The sequence below is a fragment of the Solea solea genome, chromosome 20 (assembly GCF_958295425.1).
Source record: "Solea solea chromosome 20, fSolSol10.1, whole genome shotgun sequence".
NCBI lineage: Eukaryota > Metazoa > Chordata > Actinopteri > Pleuronectiformes > Soleidae > Solea > Solea solea.
The window spans coordinates 19,409,598-19,431,529 of record NC_081153.1 but is presented as its reverse complement, the minus strand read 5'-3'; the positions used below and the strand labels follow the sequence as shown (position 1 = coordinate 19,431,529).

At 43.2% G+C, this 21,932-nt stretch overlaps 1 protein-coding gene across 7 annotated transcripts in view; it reads right to left on the bottom strand.

The window, feature by feature from the left end:
- Positions 1 to 5,955: 5,955 nt before the first annotated feature.
- The window catches only part of rbms3 (RNA binding motif, single stranded interacting protein), a 285,068-nt gene continuing 269,091 nt past the window's right edge, over positions 5,956 to 21,932 (bottom strand). For 6 of the 7 annotated variants that reach the window (XM_058618578.1, XM_058618579.1, XM_058618581.1 and 3 more), the window contains 4 exons: positions 18,641 to 18,751; positions 12,002 to 12,091; positions 8,047 to 8,171; positions 5,956 to 6,678 (listed from right to left, as the gene is read on the bottom strand). In XM_058618578.1, the coding sequence (XP_058474561.1) occupies positions 6,675 to 6,678; positions 8,047 to 8,171; positions 12,002 to 12,091; positions 18,641 to 18,751 (330 nt within the window). In that variant the 3' untranslated portion in view covers positions 5,956 to 6,674. The remainder of the gene's footprint in view (positions 6,679 to 8,046; positions 8,172 to 12,001; positions 12,092 to 18,640; positions 18,752 to 21,932) is intronic. The other variant, XM_058618585.1, reaches the window with a different exon arrangement.

Sequence of the window (21,932 nt, the reverse complement as noted above, 5' to 3'; positions counted from 1 at the left end):
GGACAGGCAAACTGCTAGCTACGATGAAACACAGTCATTAGCCGTGCAGATTGAAAGATAACAGCACTCCTTGATGCTTTTTTTCCACATTTTTTTTTATTGAAAGCTTCATCAGAGAGAGAGAGAGAGAGTGAGAGAGAGAGAGAGAGAGACAGAGAAAAACAACTCATAAAACCCAAGTCAAATCCTAACATCCACAGATGTACAGATAGTTTCTCAAAGATCGGCGCTGACCACGTCCTCCTCGGCGCTGAAACTAAAGAAAAATGTGAAAAACAAAACGGAAAACCATAAAAAGAGAAATGGAACAAAAAAAAAATTAAAAATTAAATCCGCTCTGCTGTCCTAATAAATAGTTCCTCTATTTATCTTTTATTAAATGAGTCCACTGCCTCGCACACGTTCAGTGCAGGCCGTCTCTTAACAATTTGGTCAGCCATTTCCTGGTTGGATGCTGGATTTTGCGTTTGAACTCGACGCAGCTGTCTGGTCGACTGCTCTCCTGGGATTGTGTGGGGCCAATCGATGGCTCTCATCAAAGGTGGACCGGAGCATCAATTAAAAAGCACAGGGCCTCGCTCTTGTGGGGGGGGTGGGTAGTTTGAGCAATTTTCCCACTGCATTATGTGTGTGTGTGTGTGTGTGTGTGTGTGTTGACTGTGATGAGATATTGAGCCGCGGTTCTCCTTTAACTGTGAGAGACGAGCCATGAGAGTAACTCTGAACTACTGTTTTTCTAAAAAACACAAGAATCAATGTGGAACAGCTTCGACTCCACTCAGGTATGAGACTCACATCCTCTGAATATGACACATGATACATCTAATGAGTTGACAATGTGGAGATCAGACTTCACACACACACGACTCACTGAATCACGGCAGATTTAGCGATGGAGGCGGTGACTGTGAGAAATGGAAATTGGGGAAACGGGCTGAGATTTTTCTTTTCTTTCCTGACGGCAGTTAAGTAAGTAAGCACCTCGCTTTGAACCACTGACAATGGAGGGAAAGGAAGGATGTCGGTAACACAATCTTAAGATCTGTATCTATCAGGTATCGGAGAGAAAATCTGATTTACCGTGTAGAGAGTTTGTGTGTGAGATTTTCCAAAAGAGAACGAAAGAGGAATGAAATCTCCTCTTCTCCCTGATCGTTGTGGCACCAGATGAGTGAGAAGGGCTGCATTATGATGACGATTTAAACGGAGCTTTGTAGAATTGTATCCATGATTGCATAAACTTTACTCTGTGGGTTCATCCTGACACTGAAGCAGACAAACATGCAAAGCACCGCAGAGGCCCAGCGACACTCCGGATTATTAATGACGTGCCAACAAGGACATTACACCTCCAGCCTGCTGCCTCTGCTGAGTGACATGATGGCAATTTGACTTATAATCCATGAGGCCATTTCACAAAGGTTATGTCCCTGCTGCAACTGCTGTGAGCGTCGTATTTCACAAATGATTGTTGCAAATTGAAGATAAATTAAACTCCTCTCGAGTGCCCGGGCCGCGGCTCGCGAGTCTAATGTTTGTGTTGCACATCGAACCATGTCGAGTGAACACGAGAGGACATGATCCCATAACCTGGAGTGAACCGAGCACCGTCCGGCCAGTCTTCTCTGAGACGCCGATGACACTCTGAAGGTGAAGATGTTGCTGATGTGACACAAACGTGCGACTGGTGAAGGTGGAAAATGATGAGAGAAGAAAACGAAGTGACGGTGCAGTGTGCGGCGCTAATTAGTGAGAGGTCAAGCAGGTCAGCTGCACACACACACACACACACACACACTGCTGCATGAAGATGGAGGAACTCCAGGCTAAGACTACTTCACTGCAGCCTGACATCATCAGCTAATGAGCTCCCATTTCCTTTTGTTCCCTCTCACACACACACACACACACGCGCGTCATATTTCTATGACTTTGGAGGACTTTAAATTAACTTACATTCATTTCCCGGAGACCGACTCTAATCATAACCATAACTGTGACTTTCTTAACCCTAAAACACTTTAAAACGTGTATGATTTACATTATGGAGACTTGCTCTTGGTCCCCATATTCAACTGTGTAAACAGATTAAGGTCCTCACAACATGAGTTACATCTTGACTACACACACACACACACACAGCTGGCTTTTGTGTTGTGCTGACACACACAGGGGCTGAGTGGGAGCAGAGCATTTCTGCTCCAGCCTCCTTAAAATTTCAGGCGTGCCTTCTGTGCACTTCCACGAAGGTATTGGTATTCTGCAAAGCAACATCATGCCATTGTGCTATTAAGAGAAAGCCATTTTTATTTGTTCAGTCGGGGTCGTCTTTCAGAGCTCTGTGAAATATTAGTACCCTGCACCAAAAGCAAACACTTAGAGAAACATTTAGAGCTGATAGTCTTTGTTGTGCATTTGTTCCTATAATCTCGTGTCTATTTGTAATCCCATTTCCCCATAATGCCATTACTGCTGAGGCTCAGGCCATTTGTAGGACGCTCTGCTCTCTGATGTGCAGCCCCCGCATTATGACTTCTATTAAGTTTCAAAAACGTCTTTTATACTCTATAAAACAGCAGCTGTAAAAGTCTGGAGAACTCGCTTATCGCTATGGTCTGTTTTACCAAACCACAGACACACGCACACGTATACTAGCTTAAGAACTGGTCGAAGTGATCGTGCAGCAGCTCTGTCAGTTCATTCAGGACACAAACGATGAGTTCATGCAACAGTGATGCACAGATGAGCAGCGAGGCTTCAAAACCCCCGCGTTAAAGACGCTAATGTGGCAGAGACGAGAGCAAATCAGAGCCTCGAGGCGAGAGGAAGCAGATGTTGAGCGTCAGATCAGATTAGAATAAAAAAACAGGGCAGGTGTTGATTTGATTGGACGCTAAAACGCTGAATGATCACGGAGAGACATGGGAATGAACGGCAGGTATTTCCTGTGAGTTGCTGAGGAAAGGATGCGACGTATGACTTTAACAGTTCACTGTTTCTTTTGCCTGTTCATGGCAAAGTGATCAGAAGGAGCGGCAGCCACAGAGATAAGTGGACATGATGAAGGCACGAGCCCCGACACAGCTTCCTCTTTAGCACCATGAAAACAGCTTGGATTCCACGTGGCATCCAAACTCTCACCTGTGCTTTGCTTTTCCAACTTTCGCACCGATCGGTCATTTTGGAATCGTTTGGAAGCTTTCGTTAAAAGGCCCTCGATGTACTGTAATCTGATTGTTACTTACATACATCGGCACGCGCCGCTCGCCCGTCGACCACGCCCCAAAACGCGTGATTTAAATGACACGCTGACGGCAAGAGCTCCGTTTTGCAATTGTCACCAAACAAAAAGCTCCTTCTCCGTTTGGAAGAAAAAGGTCTTTTGAGGGACACTGGAGTGGATCCTATTGCCCCAGAGGGAGACAAATTGGGCCCGTCAAGCCTCATTGCGAGAGTGACTGAAATTGGTTTGTGGTTCTGCTTCTGCACCATCCAATAAAGAGAAGAAACCTCAGAGAAAGAGCATGAGAGAGGGGGAGGAGGGAGGGAAAATGAGAGCAGAGGAGTCAGGCCTGGCCGTGGCACATTAATGGTGCCACTGAAGCAGAGAGAGAGAGAAAAAAGAGGCGGCTTTTCAGTGCCGGAGCGCCAAAGTTGGGGGTAAAGCTCGTGGGCACGGACACACCGTGTTGTAATGGCCGCTGTCCCACAGGAAATTTCCTCAGGGTCAATCCTGAAATGAAGCCAGGAGGGAAAACCCTCACACAGCTCCCCGAGATGGAAAGACCACATGAGCTGGGCAGGGCTGTAAGTGACACTCACCGGTGGAAGGAGCTGCCATCAATATGTAATGGCTTGTGAGGAGCGTCCTTAGCACCCACGGGTATGCTGATGTACCCAGCATGCACTGGGCCAAATGTTCAAGGGGACGTTGGAGTAAACAAACTTCCCCCCGTGCTGCGTCAGCGCTTTTACGGGATCTTTACGGATGTAAAGTTAAACAAAAGTCTCGGCCGGTGTCCGTCATGACATGAACAAAACCAGGGGTGATGTGATTATTACTGAGCCACAGAGCCAGGCTAACACTTTCCCCTTGTTTCCATTCGTTGTGCTAAGCTAAATAGCAGCTCATCCAATAATCTCTCTCTCACTCATCATATCTCCACCAGTAAAGCCTTGTGATTTGTGATTTGCAGGAGAACTGAAACTAACTCCTCAGGAAAGTGTTTACTGACGCGATAAATCACCTGGTGGCTACATGCTACCTCTGTATGACTTCCTGGGCTTCATTTTTATATCCAGTCTGTGATTTTCTACACCAAACTATTCATTGAATCACTTCTCTTACTAATTTAATATTCTTTGGCTGCCACGATCCACTGGGTGCCATAAAGTCTATGCAATCATTGTCTAAGATTTAAAACCAGATGTGTGTCTATGCAGCAGACACTCATCTGGTAACGTGAGCAGGTAAATAGTTTGAAAACATGACCGAGGTATGGTGATGTGTGTGTGTGTGTGTGTGTGTGTGTGTGTGTGTCAGTGAGAGTAACATGAGGTCAAACAGCAGCAGGGAGATTCCCAGTCCAACACTGAGCAGTGGTTGAGTTAGTTATGGTTGAGACAAAGACGTAAAAGAAACTGGGGACAGAAATCAGTGAGAGGACAAAGCCCGAGGCAAATGTACTGAGTGTGGCGAGCAGCGATTCACCAAATCTGCCAGTGAAAGTGTCAAAGCATCAAGACAAGAAGAAGAAGAAGAAGAAGAAGGATGTTTGGGTTGCCACTGGTTGCAACACACGTTTAAATACTGTTAGCTGAGTGTGTACATGTCTCTGTGTGTGTGTGTGTGTGTGTGTGTGATAGCTTGGACAACCGTGGTATTTTTAGCTTAAACCCGGTGAGAAGATGTTAACAAGGATATTAAAGGACTGGTCCGGCCATCAAGGTAAAAAAAAACAACAACAACAGCAACAACAACAACAACAACAACAAAAAAAAAAAGAGCAAAAAACAAAACAAAAAACAAGGGACAACAGCAACAACAACAGCAACAATATCAACTTGAACATCAACAACAACATCAACATCATCAACAACGAAATCCAAAGTGAAAAATGAAAAGGAAGACAAAAGAAAAACAAAGAAAGAAACAAAAGAAAAACCTCTGGTTCAGAGTGTCTCTTCATCTTTGGTATAAAAATGGCCATCCATGGGCTGCATTTGATCCACAACTAGGAAAGACTACAGAAATTGTCAACAATTTCTTCTATTGCTTTGCACTGATTGGTTGAAACCATAAGCTCCTACTGAATCTACTGTTGTTTTTTTTTGTTTTTTTTCACTGCCAGAATTTTTTTTTGTTTTTTTTTTGTTGTCATTTTTATCCTTTTTTTATTGGTCTTTTCTTCTCTTTTCGCAGCGTGACAAGCAAAGCGGGCTAAAAACATCGTAAAGCTCATAAAAAAGGTAAAACGTGGCAGATAAAAAGCACTAATGTCATTGACAGCGATGTCGCCATGTAAAATAATAATCATGATAATAAAAACGAGTTCAGCATTTTCAGACTGCATCCACAGTGCAGCGTGTTTTTCTTATGTTTTCTTTTTTTTCCACCTCCTCCTCCTCATGAAAAACCTCTTCAGAGCTTCATCTCTCCCCCCTCGAGTCTTTTCCCCCCAAACAAACAGACATTTTGTTTTCTTCTGACACTTAGTTACCTCTGACATAATAATTATCAAAGTTTTCTTCTAATGAAGAAAAGAAAAACAAAGCTCTTCTCTATTAAATCTGTACAGCTTATGTGATAGATTCTTTTTTTTTTTCCTCCTCAGAGCAACTCACCCAGTGTCTCGTACCCGTCGTGTGGTCCAAGAGACTGTTTTTGTTTGCTTTTTTTTTTTGTTTTGTTTTTACATTTTTTTTTTTAACCCCCCCACCCCTGCCCACCCCCCCACAACCAGACGTCAGAGTTGAACTCTGTAAAAAGTTTCTGGCGCCCTTCAAATTAAGGCCATGAAGATTTCAAGAAAGAAAAAAAAACAAAAAACAAAAAACACTGTTTCCAAATATATCTAGAAAAGTAAAATTTAACACTAGAACATAAAAAAGAGTGAAAAGAAAGTGTAGCTTAATATCTGAGGAAGACAATCTCTGTGTGTATCTCAAACATGACTCCCCCCGCTCTTTTTTTTTTTTTCCAATTACAAAATAAACTTCATCACCTACCGGCGCATTCAACCTTTTTTTTTTTTTGTCTTTTTTTTCTCAACTTTTTAAATTTTTTTATACATATATTTTTTTTCTTTTTTTTTTTTTTAAATTGGTAGTAGAGAATTTTCTTTGAGAAACTTTTCAAGCTTCAGCCCAGCCCTTCAGGCAGGTTCCCAGACTAAACTATTTCACTCCTTTGCACTGTGCCCTGCTTCTTCTCTCCCATCTCCTTGCTCAGCATTCTTTGCCTCCTTCTCCTGTGTATGTGTGTGTGTGTGTGTTTTTCGTTTTCTTTTTTTCTCGTAGGCCAGGTAGGAAATGAAAAAATTGTCTCTTTTTTTTTTTTGGTGCCTGGGCAATCTGGAAGCAATCTCATTCTATTCTCTTTTCCTCACATTCACAGTGCAGCCACCTTCTGTCTCAAGGCAACGCTGTCACAGGAACATTCGCTCAGGCCGTTGCTATCTGATGAAAGAGGAGAAAACAGGCAGAGAGAGAGAGACAGATGGAAATCACAATCCAATATTACAAACACAGAAGAGCTATAGAGTTGACAGCTGACAGCACAGTCAGGAGACTGAAGCAAACAATGAAGTATGCATAACAGTCGTGAGCAGGTCAGGGGGAGAGAAGAGAAGAAGAAATGCTGCCAAAGATGACGAGCGAATGACAAGAGCTGCCAGAAGCAATAACAGTCAGTTAAAAATATCATCTGAAGATCAATATCAAGTAATGTGAAGCATAACAATTTGACTTTCTCTGTAAGTGAAACACCAACAACAACAACAACAACAACAACAACGTGTTATTTTGTTCATCACAGGCAGAGAGTCTCATCAGTACGAGCCGCAGTTACTTAGAGAGTTAAAATAGCAGCTTATGATTCGATATCGATGTTAAATGACCTAATAAGAATAAGAATCAACTAAAGAGTGAGAAATTGTATTTTGTTTTACATATTTCAAAGTCTTGGTCTCAGTGGATGTTTTAAGGAGAACGCTGGACGACTTGGAGGCAGACACATCTGTCTGGACATGGTTTCTATGGTTATTGTTGGTATATTATTGTGATCCTGAGTGGCTGCTGACTGTTGTTGTGACCTTGTTGTACTTTGTTTGTTTGTAACTGTGCTGGATTTTTAATCACAATGAGGTTTGAGACCAAGCTAAGTTTATTTTATTGTTTTATAAGTAACAATACAGCAGTGCGACAACATGATGATGATAGTATGATACTATTGTGGCAATGCATCTTATTTCCATAATATTCACGTATTAAAAGAGTAAACTTGGTAATAACAAAGGAAAATGAGGAGTTTGAACTTTTTAACATGGTAATTACTTACATAATTATTAACTAACATTTTCATGTGAAATTATGACACTGATAGTGACCTTCAGCCAATCATCAAGCTGTTCTCTGGATATTAACTTTAAAAATAACATGTAATTAATGTAATATTATCTCATTTTCACCACATTATTAAACAATTAAAAACAAGATGTAATGACCATAATATTACCATATTGTGCTGTACTGTAACAGTCATTTGTTAAATACTTCTGTAAGCCCAATAAATCAATCAATTGTAATAATAGGAATAATAAGAATAAGAATAAATGACTGACCGGAGTGTACTTTGTAAATTAAATAAGTACCAAATCATAAAGTACAGTCTGTTCACACAACGCTGACCTGAACATGACTGAGAGCGCGGCATCTTTACGAAATCACATCGCGTTCATTTTATCTACGATTGTCATGTGGTTGTGTTTAGGGTCACATCACTCGTGCCTCACATGTGGACGGCAGCTGACCGGGCCTCGCACTTACTTGGACTGGTATGAGTAAGCAGGAACGTGGTCGGCAGCGCCGTCCACCTGGATCTGTTGCTGCTGGCCACTCACATCCTGTGATGAGGGAGCCACCGTCTGGGGGGAGGCGTCCGTCACCACTCCCTGAGGACACACACACACATGCACGCAGGTTAGGAACTGTGTCATCTCTGCACTCTAACTAACAAGATAACATCTCCATGCAACGGTTTGTGACTGTTTTGAGTCAAACTCTCTGTCTGCACTGGACCTGGATCAGTTTCTGAGGTTTTTCACTTAAAGTGTTTTTATTAACTAAATTCAGAGTCATATTTTGTTGATCAAAGTATTTAAGTATTTATTTCAGTTACTCATCCAGAATTCTAAAAGCTTTTTTTTGAGGGGTTGAGTCCTTGATGCCACGGTATCATATTTAAGTCCGAGATAATGAGGCTTTATTTTGATTTTATGGCTTTAGAATTGTCAAAAAACGTTCAGTGAGTGAGGGCTTCTGCTGCTTTTTAATAACTTTCCCTTTCGCTGACGTCACAAACATGCAACGCACTGGTGAATCTTGTCTGTGATTGGACGGTTGCTCTGCGGACGTCCTGAGGTTCTACCGTAATGACAAGTATACGGGTGCAAAGCTCTATTTCTCTGCTTTCCCGTGTCCATCCCTCCGTCTTCTACCGCTTTATCCTCCACATGAGGGTCTCCCGGGGCTGCTGTGCCAATCTCAGCTGACATAGGGCGGAAAGGTGGAGTCACACCCTGGACAGATCACCAGTCCATCGTGAATTTTCTAGATATCACAAACGGTCTCGGAGTTACGGTAATGAGAAATCCGCATGTTGACGGGACAGTAACAGAAGGGTTAAATTGTATATTCTCTGTGGTGTATGTATCTTTATTTAACGCTGTGTAAGCAACATGTTTATTGTTTTATTTATAAAAAGCATTCCATAATAACTTAATAATATAAATCAAGTGATCTGACAGATAATGTTTACAGCCTTGGAGAAATCTGGCCCTTCACGGGAGACTTTAAAGAATCACGGTGCAGTTCAGAGTGAAGGTTGTGCTATTTTTGGTGCGATCCTACCTATTGCAGCTTTAATAATTAAGCCCATCAGCTCCACATGATAGCAGTTTTAGATCTCGTGTTGCCTGCGCGGTGATATTACGGCGCCGCACAGAGGAAGTGATTAATTTGATGTCAAGACAGACGGGGCAGCAGCAACATAATGAAACTGAGACAACGGAAAGTTTTGTGTCCACAAAGAAAGTTTCAGAGGTGAATTCTACTGCTCAAAAAAACCCAGCGAGTCAGCAGTTAGACAGGATGAACACTTCCTGTCCCCACCCGGCCCCGCACTGCTGGTGTATACACACAGACACTCCCTCAGTCAGTGTTGAAAACAGTGAAGGACGCAGCATGTAAATAAATGGTTTCTGTTCACAGAGACCAAACAGAGGCAGAATAATAACATCAGGATACAGAAATGCAGCAGTGCAGATTAATAATCTGTCCACTTCTCTTTATTTCTGAACTTATAATAATAATAATAAAATCTTTCACCACACGCATGAGGTTATTACAGCTGGACTCTGACATATTTGAAAGGTTTCGCTTCACAACAACGTGCTCACACTCAAAGTCTGTAATTATCCACTGACATAAGTAACACTAATAACACATTAACATGGAGTGCAAATGTTAGGCTGACTGACTGACACTGGATACTTACATATAAAATATCACAATATTGATATTAGCTGCTATACTAGGTCATATAAAAGAACAATAATTATAATAATCGAAGTCAGTCAGTCATCTTCTACCGCTTTATCCTCCACATGAGGGTTGCGGGGGACGCTGTGCCAATCTCTGCTGACATCCTGGACAGATCGCCAGTCTATCACAGGGACACATAGAGACAACCATCCACTCTCACACCTCCGGTCAAATCTACCTAATCCCCATAACATGCAAACTCCATGCAGAAAGACCCTTGTTCCGACAGGGTCGCAAACTCGGGTCTTCTTGCTGGAAAAAAATGACGAATTTCACAATTACAAAACTGAAAATTAAAAATGTATTGTATTTTAAATGTATTTTTATATATATAAAATGTATTTTTATATATATATAAAAAAAAAATATATATATATAAAAAAATATACATATATATATAAAAGTTGCGATGAAAAAAGCAGCCGGGATGCTCTGTGTTCTAAGGGTTAACAACCGTTCACGCTCCACCTGCAGCATGGTCACACGGCACCGACTTTGAGACTCGCTGCAGTGTATTATATGTGTTATAATGCTCACAGTTTTTTACCCTTTCTGTTTGTGGTGAAAAGGTGTCTTTACAGATGGCCCTGTGCACCAAATCCATCACAGCATCCTCTTAGCCTTTTTATGTGTTGAGCATTACCAATAGCCCCCATCACTGAGTCATCTCAATCACTTTTAACAAGCTCTCAAGGATACTCCACCCTGTCCATACATCAGCCCTCCAGATACTGGCTAATACAGTGATATACACCCCGGTGCTGACGCTGCCATTGAGAGAACGACAGTGAGGATGAAATGGATAAGAGGCGCCGTGGGCGATACTACGGCTACATCTCTCTCCTCTGTCTAACTCCTTCATGAGGAAGACTGCAACTTTCCGAGAAGGAGGGGAGTCTGCGAGGAGGGGCGGGCGCGACTAATGGCTCTGTCAGTGGAAACTGTCATTGTGCATGGCTGGTGGGCGAAACCAGAGCTGCATGGCTGACAGATGTGTGTGTTCCAGCTTCCTACCAGCCCGAACCGGCTGTGAGTGAGTGAGAAAGCGAGAGAGAGAGAGAGGGGGAGAGAGGGAGAGACAGCACCTCGGGTACTGTGTCTCACTTCAGCTCCTGTCATCTGATACACGACTGATAGTCCATCTGAATATGACCGCACTGTCAGCCACCAGACAGCCGGCCGCTCTCGTCGCCCGCTCGCCTGCCTGCTCTCTGCGTTCATCATTTCTCAGGCTGGACTGCCCGGACCTGCCAGGAGCTCAGGCAGCTGCCGAAGAAGTGGCAGAGTCTGCACTGCACTTCAAATGTCTTTCCCAAATTCGGAGAAACTTCTGACTCATCGCGCTTTACTCGCAGTTTTCATCTTTTGTTATTTACCCGTTGTGCGGGGTGTCCATTTTGCTTGCGGAGGCTGAGAGTGATTTACAGAACACTTTGAGTGTTTAGTCTGTGTTAGAGAGCAGGATTTAGAGACGGGGAGAGTGGGTGCTTGTAATTGTAAGTAGGTGCGCTGTAAGGACGTTGGCCTTTGGGTAAATGCCAACAGATTTTTGATGATAGTGGAGTATCATGTGAATGTGTGCATGTGTTGAGGAATGGCTGAAACCTATAGGACTAACCCAAAGTCTAACTCCTTACTACAAAACAAAGTCATACACATTGCAAGCAGTAACTCACTTTTGAATCAACTAAACATGAAGTTTTTGTTTAAGATAAGGAATAAAGAACACTGTTTGAGAGGCACATTCATATTTTGTCCCTGTGTACTGTATATATATAGATACAGAGCTGCAACTAACGATTATTTTCATAATCGATGAATCTGTTGATTATTTTCTCGATGAATCGATGAATCGTTTGATCCATAAAATATCAGAAAACCTTAAAAAATGTTGATCAGTTTCCACAAACCTGGACATGATGATGTTCTCAAATGTCTTGTTTTGTCCACAAACAAAAATTATTGACTTTTAAGGATTTATTTGTTATCCAGAGCAAAGAAATGAAGAAAATATTCATATTTAAGAAGCTTAAACAATCAGAAATCTTGTTTTAATCATGAAAAAAGCTTCAAATCGATTAAATGTTTCAGCTCTATATAGATATACATTAATTTAGCTGATTGAAAATCAACTTAAATACATAAATGAACATGAACCATTCACACTTGTGGGTCTTACTTCGACAGGGACGGCTGTTGGAGGCACAGGAGTGTACTGGGGAATGTAGGTCCCTTGCATAGGCGCCGCGGCGGCTGCAGCAGTCATGTACTGAAACCAAACAGAAGACACACATCAATGACCTGCACGTAAAAACTCCCACAGCACACATTAGGACATCAAATATCAAATATCAATCCAATATTAGACCAAAAAAAAGCAGACATTGATATTGCACTGCCCCGAAAGTCTAACAACTGGGAAAGGGAGATTGGTTGCTGTGCCCTCAGCATCCTTTGGAGGGCGCTAAAAGAATGTGCTCAACAGAGCAGAGCATGAGAGGTAGACAGAGGAGAAGGAGGAAGAGACGTCCTGCTGTTCCACCAAGACTTCACAGGCAAGCACATGCACCATATCACAGCTGAGAAGAAGATAAAATAAAAACGAAAGCGGAAAAGATGGAGGAAGAGAGGGTGAGAGAGAGAGAGAGAGAGAGGGTGAGGAGGAGGTCTGTTGCCTGTGGCCTATATTCCTTCAGTCATGCCTGCTCTGGCTTTTAACTGGTGCTGGTTAGCTCCATGAGGGCCATTTTACGGATGTGACACAGGTTTGGTTACATGACAGCCATGGGGCTTTCACATGCAATATGAATGAGGACATGGCTCTATCTGCAAAGCGTTTCTTTGACTTGCTGTGCAAGCATGGTGAGCGTGTGTGTGCGTGTGTGTGCGTGTGTGTGCGTGTGAGAACGACAAAGACAAAGAGGCTTGGAACGATAATGCTGCAGTACAGCGCTAACGGATGTGATCCCTGATAAAACCGCCAGGCCACCTCGCCGCCTCTCCTCCTCTTCCTGCTACTTTTCCGGACCAAGAGAAAAGGGAAGTACAATCCCTTATTTTCTGTCTTATTCTTTCCTTTGCCCCTCAGTCCCACCGCCAGTGCCAAAAAGTGTGGCAGTTATATGCAGAAGGAGGCGGTAATAGAGGGGTTGCGCCGGGCCGTGGAGCCTTTCTTGGCTGTGGGCCCGGCGGTGGTGGTTAAGTGTCATTACCGGCAGTGTTGCTAATGGATCGGGTACGGCTCCACCGCTCACCGCTAATGAGAGCAGCTAAAGGCCATGGACATGGGTGATTAACTCCCCCACCGTCGCTACACATGGCCAGGAGGATGCTCGGGGAAGGAGACTTGTGCTTGTATGTGAGTGTGACTGTGTGACTGGCTCTGTGCGCGTGAATTTAAGGTTATCACATCTTCAGGGCTGTCAGACTCAGGCCGGGGGTGAGGTGGCATCTCCAGACCTTCTGACACATTACCACATTACCTCTCTGTGTCATCCCTTTTTCCCCTCTCACCTTCCTGTCACTCCCCCCCCTCTCTCTCTCTAAAAGGGCCTATCAGATTGTTGAAATGACCTTCTCTCTGGAGAATCTAAACCGTGCATACCAATTTTCATCTGCACTTTTTGTCTTCACCTCCGGTACTCATTAACCTATTCGGCCAACTCACCTGTGAGGGCTGCGTGAAAGCAAACGAAGGGAAGAAGGAGATAATTAGCGATATCAAAATCTCCCTGTCAAAGTAGAACGTCCATTTGAAATGTTATATTTCTCTGCAGCGCCGCAGAAGGAATTTAAATTAGTTTTAACAAGAGCATTTAATAAGATAAGATTTTTTCCCTCTACCATAACCATTAGTTAACCTATTTAATGTGGCAGGATGAGCAGGGCATATCTTTGCACTTGCCTCTGTGGCAAGTCACAAGGATGTCAAGTCTGGCTACAGTAAATTAGGTTGCTATGGTGATGTAGATGATTTTTGCCCAATTCCAGCTCCTTTAATACGTCCCTGTCCATAGTCAGGGAATGGGTGTGGGCAATATAAAGCATCCCTAATTGGCAATAAATGGTGATTCACTTTGGTAGTCTCTTTTGCGTACACACACACACACACACACTCTGTGGAGCAGATGGCACGTGAGCATGTTTGATGAACAGGAAGGTTGAACAGTTCCTTAACGAGGCTGGTGTGACATGACTCCTTAAGTTCCTCTCGCTCTCAATGACGTTCCACCTATAACGACAGTGTAAAGTCACCCCACAATGCAGCAGAGCTGGGATAAATATCTATACTGGTACCACCGCGGCCTGGGCCTCTGCACCACAAGGAACGACGGGGCAGTTTCAGTTCTCCACAACAACCTGAATTCCTCCGTCAATGTTAGTTCTGCCACTAGTGGCAACCGCTCGTGAATCACCCATAACGAGATTAAGAACGGGATTACGTCAGCATTACACTCCTGTGTCCAATCATATGTGCCATACTTCTTGTTCTCACTAAATGGGAACATTAATATACATAATTGTTTACTGCTGTTATATATATAAGTGAGAGGTAGGTTCATCTTTCCATAGACTTCTATTCAGAATCCTGTGCTGAGATTAAGCGCTGTGTTCTTATAAAGAGACGAGCATTTAACTAGTGTAACACGACCAGACTTTTATTTTGAAATAGTCGCAGGAAAGGAAATGTATACGTGAGGTTACATGTCACAGCTAAAATATTAGATTATGTATTTGTACAGCATTTACCGCATGATCCATATAAAGATAGCTTATTCTGTGTATACAAACTTATTTGTGTCCCTGATTCAAATGTCAATTTGTTTTGTTTTTTTGCAGCAGAGTCATCCCCTAGTGTCTATTCAATATGCTTTCAATTCCTATGTGACTTCAGCTAGAACCCAGAAGACTACTTCTACCTATTACATCCTTTATATACACCCTAGAATCATAGCATAGCATATGAGCATACTCAATAGCATGCTCTGCCTGTCACTCCGTGTCCACAACTAATACTAATGATAATAACGATGCACTTTATTTACAAAGCACCTTTCTTAACCGCGTTACAAAGTGCTTAACAAGTGAATCAGACCAGATGAAATATCTCAAGATGCCATTAATCCCCGCTGCGCTGACTGTTGCTGCTCTGTCACATCGTTTGCAAGGTGGAGGACAACAGTTGGTCAAGGCAAGAGCATGCAGCCACTCACTGGAGGTTATTAATGGCGGGCCAAGCGTGGGGATGGGCTCTGATGACTATTGATCGTAGCAGTGGCGCTCAAACACGATGGGAACTATCGAAGCCGCACACCAGCAGCTGTGAATCACAGTGCTGTACCACTTAAACCATAAAAAAGCCCTCCATAGCTCTGCCCCTCAACGTTGTTATCACCCCGTCTGAAGAGATTTACGCTGGTAAATCAGTGTAATCCCTTAAATCACCTTAAGTACATTCTTATCTGCAGGCGTATTGTGTTTAATTTTACTTTTTAATGCACTGTTGTGACTTTTTTTGAAACTAGTAGTAGGCCTGCTTTCAGTGGGCATTTATGGTGGGAGTACAGTACAATAATGTCTACTGGTGTGTTTTTTCTTGCATTTTTTTATTTTTGAATTAGTAAAAAACATACTTTTTAAATTATTAAATTAAACGATTGATCTTAACATTACTCATGACATAATATGATGACATGTAATCATCATTTACAACAACATGGACATGTTTCACATTAGTTTACAATCATACTCTTGAGTCAACTCAGTTCACTCTCCTTTCCAATCTTGGGGGAGATACAGTATGTGGTTCTTTTTGGTGCCAAATGTTCCTCTATTTCACCAGCATGCACTTTATTTGGTGTTTATCACTGTGTGTGTGACATCTTTATGCAACACAAAGTGTTTTAAAAAGTTGATAAATGGTTCTGTATCATCCAGGTCCAAAGTTTCAGGCACTCAAATCCTGGTGCACATAAAAGTGAGAACACACAATACAAAGTTCAAATTTAGTGAATGAATTTCAATATCAGAGAAATGAAACACTCACGATCGGCCAATTACTGCAGCTCTTGGCTACGGGCCCTTAAACACATTGAGAACACGTTGTAAATTCTAAAAAACGGTATAAAAGGTTGCTCCTCCCTTAACAATCACTCTCAAGGTCCTGCAAAAAACGCAATTGCTCTGCAGTGCTTGGCATCACCCCAGATGTCAACACTTGTCAACATGGAGAAGAAGAGAGTACAGGCTCAGGCAACTTCTCTGGGCGAGTAAAGGTTAAATAAAGCCATGGAAATGCAGAAAAACATGCTGTACTTAAGACTTCCCCACAGAGAACCAAGGGAATCAGCCCAGATAATAGAGGGAAGCGCTTCACACAAATCTGTCTACCACGGACACAGAAGCTGTCAATCACCACTGTCACCATGACAACAGAGACCTGGGTTCTTCATGCCATGACAGGAATAGGTTGGAGAACACAGAGGGAAGGTCACCCCTTGTCATGTCAAACACTGTGTTGTTCCTACACTAATGCAGACACTGACATACAGTATGTCAGTGACACACACACACACACAACACGGGCACATGCACAACAACTGACGGAGAAGAGCAAACACGAGACATGATAGATGGACTCCTGTTAAGTGATGGGACCTGTAAGATAGTAAATAAATCTGTAACAGAGCAATATGTAGCAAACACGGTCAAATAAATCAGCAAGGAGCATCGATGACATGTTTATGTGTCGCATCCATAAACAGTGAGCCTGCCTGAGGTTCTTTAGCATTCTGTAATCAAGCTGTTCAAGGCAGAGCGTCACCAAAGTGACCAAAAAGTCATTGGAAACACAACGTTTTCTGGTGAAACAGATACATTCCAAAGCAGTGACCATGAGGTGGCACGGAGCCACGCTTCCTCATGGTTCTCCTAACCACTCCCTTTCTGTTACAGCCTCTGTAAAATAACACAATATTCTCGGAAAGAGCTACGGTCACCACACCAGCGCCGCGTCCTGGGTGGACCGGCGGGAACATTCGGTTGCGTACTTGGAGAGAAGAGGAAAGCCACAGCCATACACAAACAGCCTGGAACAGCCACGACTATTCTGAGGTGTGGCTTCTCCTGCAGTGGCCAGAGGCGGGCGTTTCAAGTTGTTGACTTTGCAGCAGGTGCTCTTCTGTGGCAGGAGGTGAAGTCACGTGACCATCAAAACAACTTCCACCACATGCATGCACACATGTGGAATGCATTCGAAGGATACGTGGTGTCAAGTCCGGTTTACGACACAGATAAGTTACAGATGCCAGGTCCTGACCCCGCTTTTAACATTCTCTCTCAATCAAGCCGTATGAAAGGGCTTTCTAACATCTGGCTTCAGAGGAAACAGGTCTCAATCCCTAGAAATGATCAAGTGTGGCAGCCGATGTGTGCAGCTCAGCCATGGCAAAAATCATGCCACACATTACAATGTCTCAGGAAAGCTCAGTAGGCAGCAATGTAAGAGAGAGTGTGCCTTAACCCACTTTCTCCCATAATACAACCTATCAAACATCAGAAGCCATCATCATCATAGATTAGCTTGTCTCTAATCCTGGTTGTTAGCACAGCTGGGGCAGATTAGGGAGGGGGCATTACTGACAGAGCCAACATGGCGTCACAGTTGCTGACAGCTCACCTGGAAACACAGGGATAACTGTACAATACAGCACTGTTTCAATCATACACAGTCAGAGAGATCAAACACAGTGCTGGAGAAAAGCTGCCTGCCTGCTTGCCCCCGGGCAGCAGGGTTAGGGCAGGAAGTCAGGCTTCAGAACTGTGTGACACCGCTAAGTCGACTTTATCCAGAAACCCGGGGGGAGTTCCTGGTTTAGGGGTCGGCGACTGTGAGCACGCTCTGGTGTGGAATAAAGGAAAAACTGACGGAGTGATAGAGTTGATGTATGATTCAGAGCGTGCGGCTGACAGAAAGTGTAAGAGAGAAACAGAAAGAAGAGGGTGAAAGTGAAGGAAGGTGGAGAACAGGGGGTCCTGTCCCACTGCTGAGCTTCACAGGAAATCGGGTGAATGTGGAAGATCAGGGAGGAAATATGCTCTCACACAGTGTCTGGCACTGAATGCATGCAGTGTAAAACAAATGATACGGCAGCTCCATGGCAGAGCACATGTGGTGACAGCCTAAGAAGGTTTGGCTTTCTTGGAAAGGAAATGTGAAATCCTTCTATTACTCACTGCGTACTTTGTTTCTGAACAACATGAACAATGTCGCCCCAAAGATAAAAGGCTTCTGCTTTGCTTCTGTGACCCATATCTACAGTGAAATAGACACCTACTGTTTCCTTCCTCAACATTTATTTTCCATTGTCATTTCTTAAAAGAGGATGCACACGTTTTGTTGCATTGCTGGCCTGGTATCACTACAATGATACTAAAGTGTGGCGCCTTGGAGTTTTCACGCAGTGGTGCACGTGGCTCGCAGCAAGAAGGTTGCTGGTTCACGTTTGCATGTTCTCCCTGTGTGTGTGTGTGTGTGTGTGTGAAGGTTCTCCAAGTTCTCCGGTTTCCTCACACATGTCTAAAAACATGCAGAGGTTAATTGGGCACTCTAAATTGGCCCTGCGATGGACTGGTCCAGGGTTGTACCCTGGACCCTATGTCAGCTGGGATTGGCACCAGCACTGGTTTGTAGTAATATTTGTAGTTTTACACGTTCACTTTCTTCTAAATGACATACTTAAGTCGGCAGATGACAAACTTTGAAAACAAGTGTGAACAATCCAAACTCAGAGATGTTGATGTGTTGGGTATGACTCACACTTCCTGTGGTGCCCATGGACAGATGGTTCATCTGCTGGGTGAGAGGGCCCATCATACTGGCAGGCTGCATGGACATAGTGTGGTCCATGGCTGGCGTGATCACTGCCCCCTGGTGGAAAGGAGGAGAAAAGACAAGGAGAAGGTGAGATGGAAAGAGGGACAGAAGAAAGGATGACAGTTGTGTACCACCTGTACAATATGTTACCAAAGGGGGAAACTCCAACACTGGGGAAATCACACCTCAGCAGAGAAGGAGGTCTTACATCAACTGTGATTCCCCAGTCTATCATGCTGTTCTTTCATCCCTTAAAAGGAGATTTATCATCTGTTAGAACTTGTTCTTGAGATTTTCAAGTACCTAAATTTTAGTCTAGAAATGAACACTTTTGAAAAAATGTTGTTAATTTTAGTGACACTAAAAAAAAAATTGCAATCTGCTTCCTGTTGACTCCCTAGGGATGAGTGGACGAGTCGTGCATTTGTTACACTCTGCAGTCTCACCATTAGCTGTCACTCATTTTTACACTCTGGACCTTCAGTACAGGGTGGTGATTTTTTCTGATACAGAGATAAAACACTTGTCTGGCCAGAGAGAGCGTATTAGTGTGGATGTAGCCTCAGGTGACAACAATGACTCTAATAACTGTTATTACAACAGCCAGGAGCACTGATGAAGTGACATCAACGGGCTTGGTAATGATACCACAGAGATGCTCTCCACCAGTCAGAAAACCAAACCCAGAAAATACGCCAACTGAATTCAAAAGTGAAGTGACGTGTATGTGAAAGTGTCGAGAAAAGAGGATAAAAAAGAAAGAAGAGGAGGACGTGAGAGAGTAAGAGAGGCTGGTGGTCAGGATTAATGAAGGCATGAAGCTGACCTTAGAAATGAGAACGAGTCAGGGGAGTAGGAGGGAGAAGGGACGGACAAAAGTCAAACAAGGAAAGAAAATAATGGCGAGGAAGACAGAAAGTGGGACTCAGCCCCAGAAGAAGAGGGATAACAGTGACAGTGTCAGTGAGAGGAAACAACACATATAAATGGACATTTTCAAGATCAATACACACTATTGTCTTTGGTCAATCAAAAATGGCTGCTGCTGATTAACAACAATATGGTTTTGTGTGGTATATTGATTGACAAGAGTGGCTGCTTCTCACCCTCCCTCACTCACTCACTCACTCACTCACTCACTCTGGAGCCTGTTCTCTCGCTGCACTGTAGCATCACAGTGTAGTGGAACACGAGGGAAGGCGATTAAACCACTGTTGCTCTTTCATCCCTCGTCATGATAGTCTGAAGTCACGGGAGGAACAAATTCAAAACCGAACCCCTTTCCTTCACTGCATGGAGAAGAGGGTGAAACTGCTTCTATGCGAGTGTTTGTCCCACTGGTGACTCTGTGTGGGCCCATTGGAGAACAAACTGTGCAGACACAGCTTGTCAAAATGGCTCGACTTGTCAACTCCCTGCGTTAAAAACACCGTCAGCAAACTCCATCTCCTCACTCCTCCCTTCCTTTTCTGGTCCCCTCCCTTCCTACACAAACGTTACGCTATCCTTCCCAGAATTACACCTCTGCACAAAATAAAGGAAACTGGGTGGAATGCTGAGATTAGTGGCGGGGGGAAGTCGTGCAGTTGCATCAGCTATTATCCAACTTGGCCTTGCTATGAGAATTAACAAAGAACCATTGTGAGCCTTTGATGGACGTCATAGTTTTGGAAGCCTGAAAATCCCAGACACTGTGACCTGCCTCGTATGTGCTGTGCTTTATTGTCTATTTTCCTACTAATTGGGAATATCGTTTCCAAAATTGACATCATGCGATAATGAAGATACTGAAGAAACTAGCGATTGAGACCAATAGTGTATTAGTGTTAAAATTCAAGTGAAAGCTAGGTTCATTTTCCCACTGACATCATTCAAATGGAGTTCTTTTTTTTGCAGGCATCAGAGTCGCCCCCTGGTGGCTGACTGAAAATTTCACCTAACTTCCTAGCCTTCACTGCTGTGATGTTAAATGTATTGTCAAATTATGAAAATGCTGTTCAATAATATGAAATTGGGAGCTTTAACAAACTATACACGTATATACAGTATATATATATATATATATATATATATATATATATATATATATATATATGTATAAATATAGTTGCACCGGTGAATTATTTTATGTTTTATGTGCCATTTTTATGACTTTTTCTTTTGTGACTCTACAGAAATTCCACTCAGATTGTGATTCAGACAATCATTTGTTGGAAGCTACTCAGTAATGACTTCACAAATATTATAGTGTAATCGTGTGCAGACCCTTCACTTATTATATCTTACATCATAATTTCAAAATGAGTGGATCAAGTACAACGCCCGCCATCAATCATGACTTGAGTGCAAGAGCACGATCAGCAGAATGTACTTCAACTAAGTGCAATAAAATGCAGGCAGACTGGCCCCTGCCATATGCATTATTGTGTGTTACTTACGACTGATGCATTAAGACGGAAGGTGGATTCTGATGTGATGTCTGATGATTCTTAACAACTTCTAATTGAATGAATCTTCTACATTTTTCTCTGCGAAAATGGCAAAGTAACTACTAAGTATAGATGTCAAACCAATGTAGTGGAATAGAAACGCTCTCATCATGAGATGCAGTGAAGTAGAAATGTAAACTAGCAGATAATGGAAATAGCTGGTACTTAGTTCCGTTCTGTGACTGTCTGTGATAGATGGGGAAAAAACAGGAGGGGGGGGAATGAAGAAGAGGAGTGAGAGAAAGACTGCGCGGGGACAGGAGAAAGATGATTAAGGACAGAGCTGACGGAGGTCACGAGGACGGTGGGAGCGAGGGGAGACGACGGGAAGAGAGAATTAGAGAGAAAGGCTGAGGGACACGTGGGGAGAACATGAGACAAGTCAAAGACAAAGAAAGAAGAGGAGAAGACATGGAAGGTGGGGAAGCAGTAGGAGCTGCTGTGGGCTACCTGTTACTGATTCAGTCTCTGACAATGGCTTTTATAATGGGAAAGGGAGGGCGACGGAAAGGCTTAATTCACAGACGTGTCAGGGAGAGTTAAGCCGATTTGTGATTTCGATTTTCTGTGTTTGTGAGACCGGGTGTCTATGAGTGAGGGGGTTCATTGTGCGTGTGTATGTTATGTCTGTCTGGTTGCGTATCCACTCACTGTCACACGAGAGAGGAAAGAAGATGAGGAAGACTGACACAAACAGACAACATATGTTTCTGAATTGTCCCCCGTGGATGTGAGTAGACGGAGAA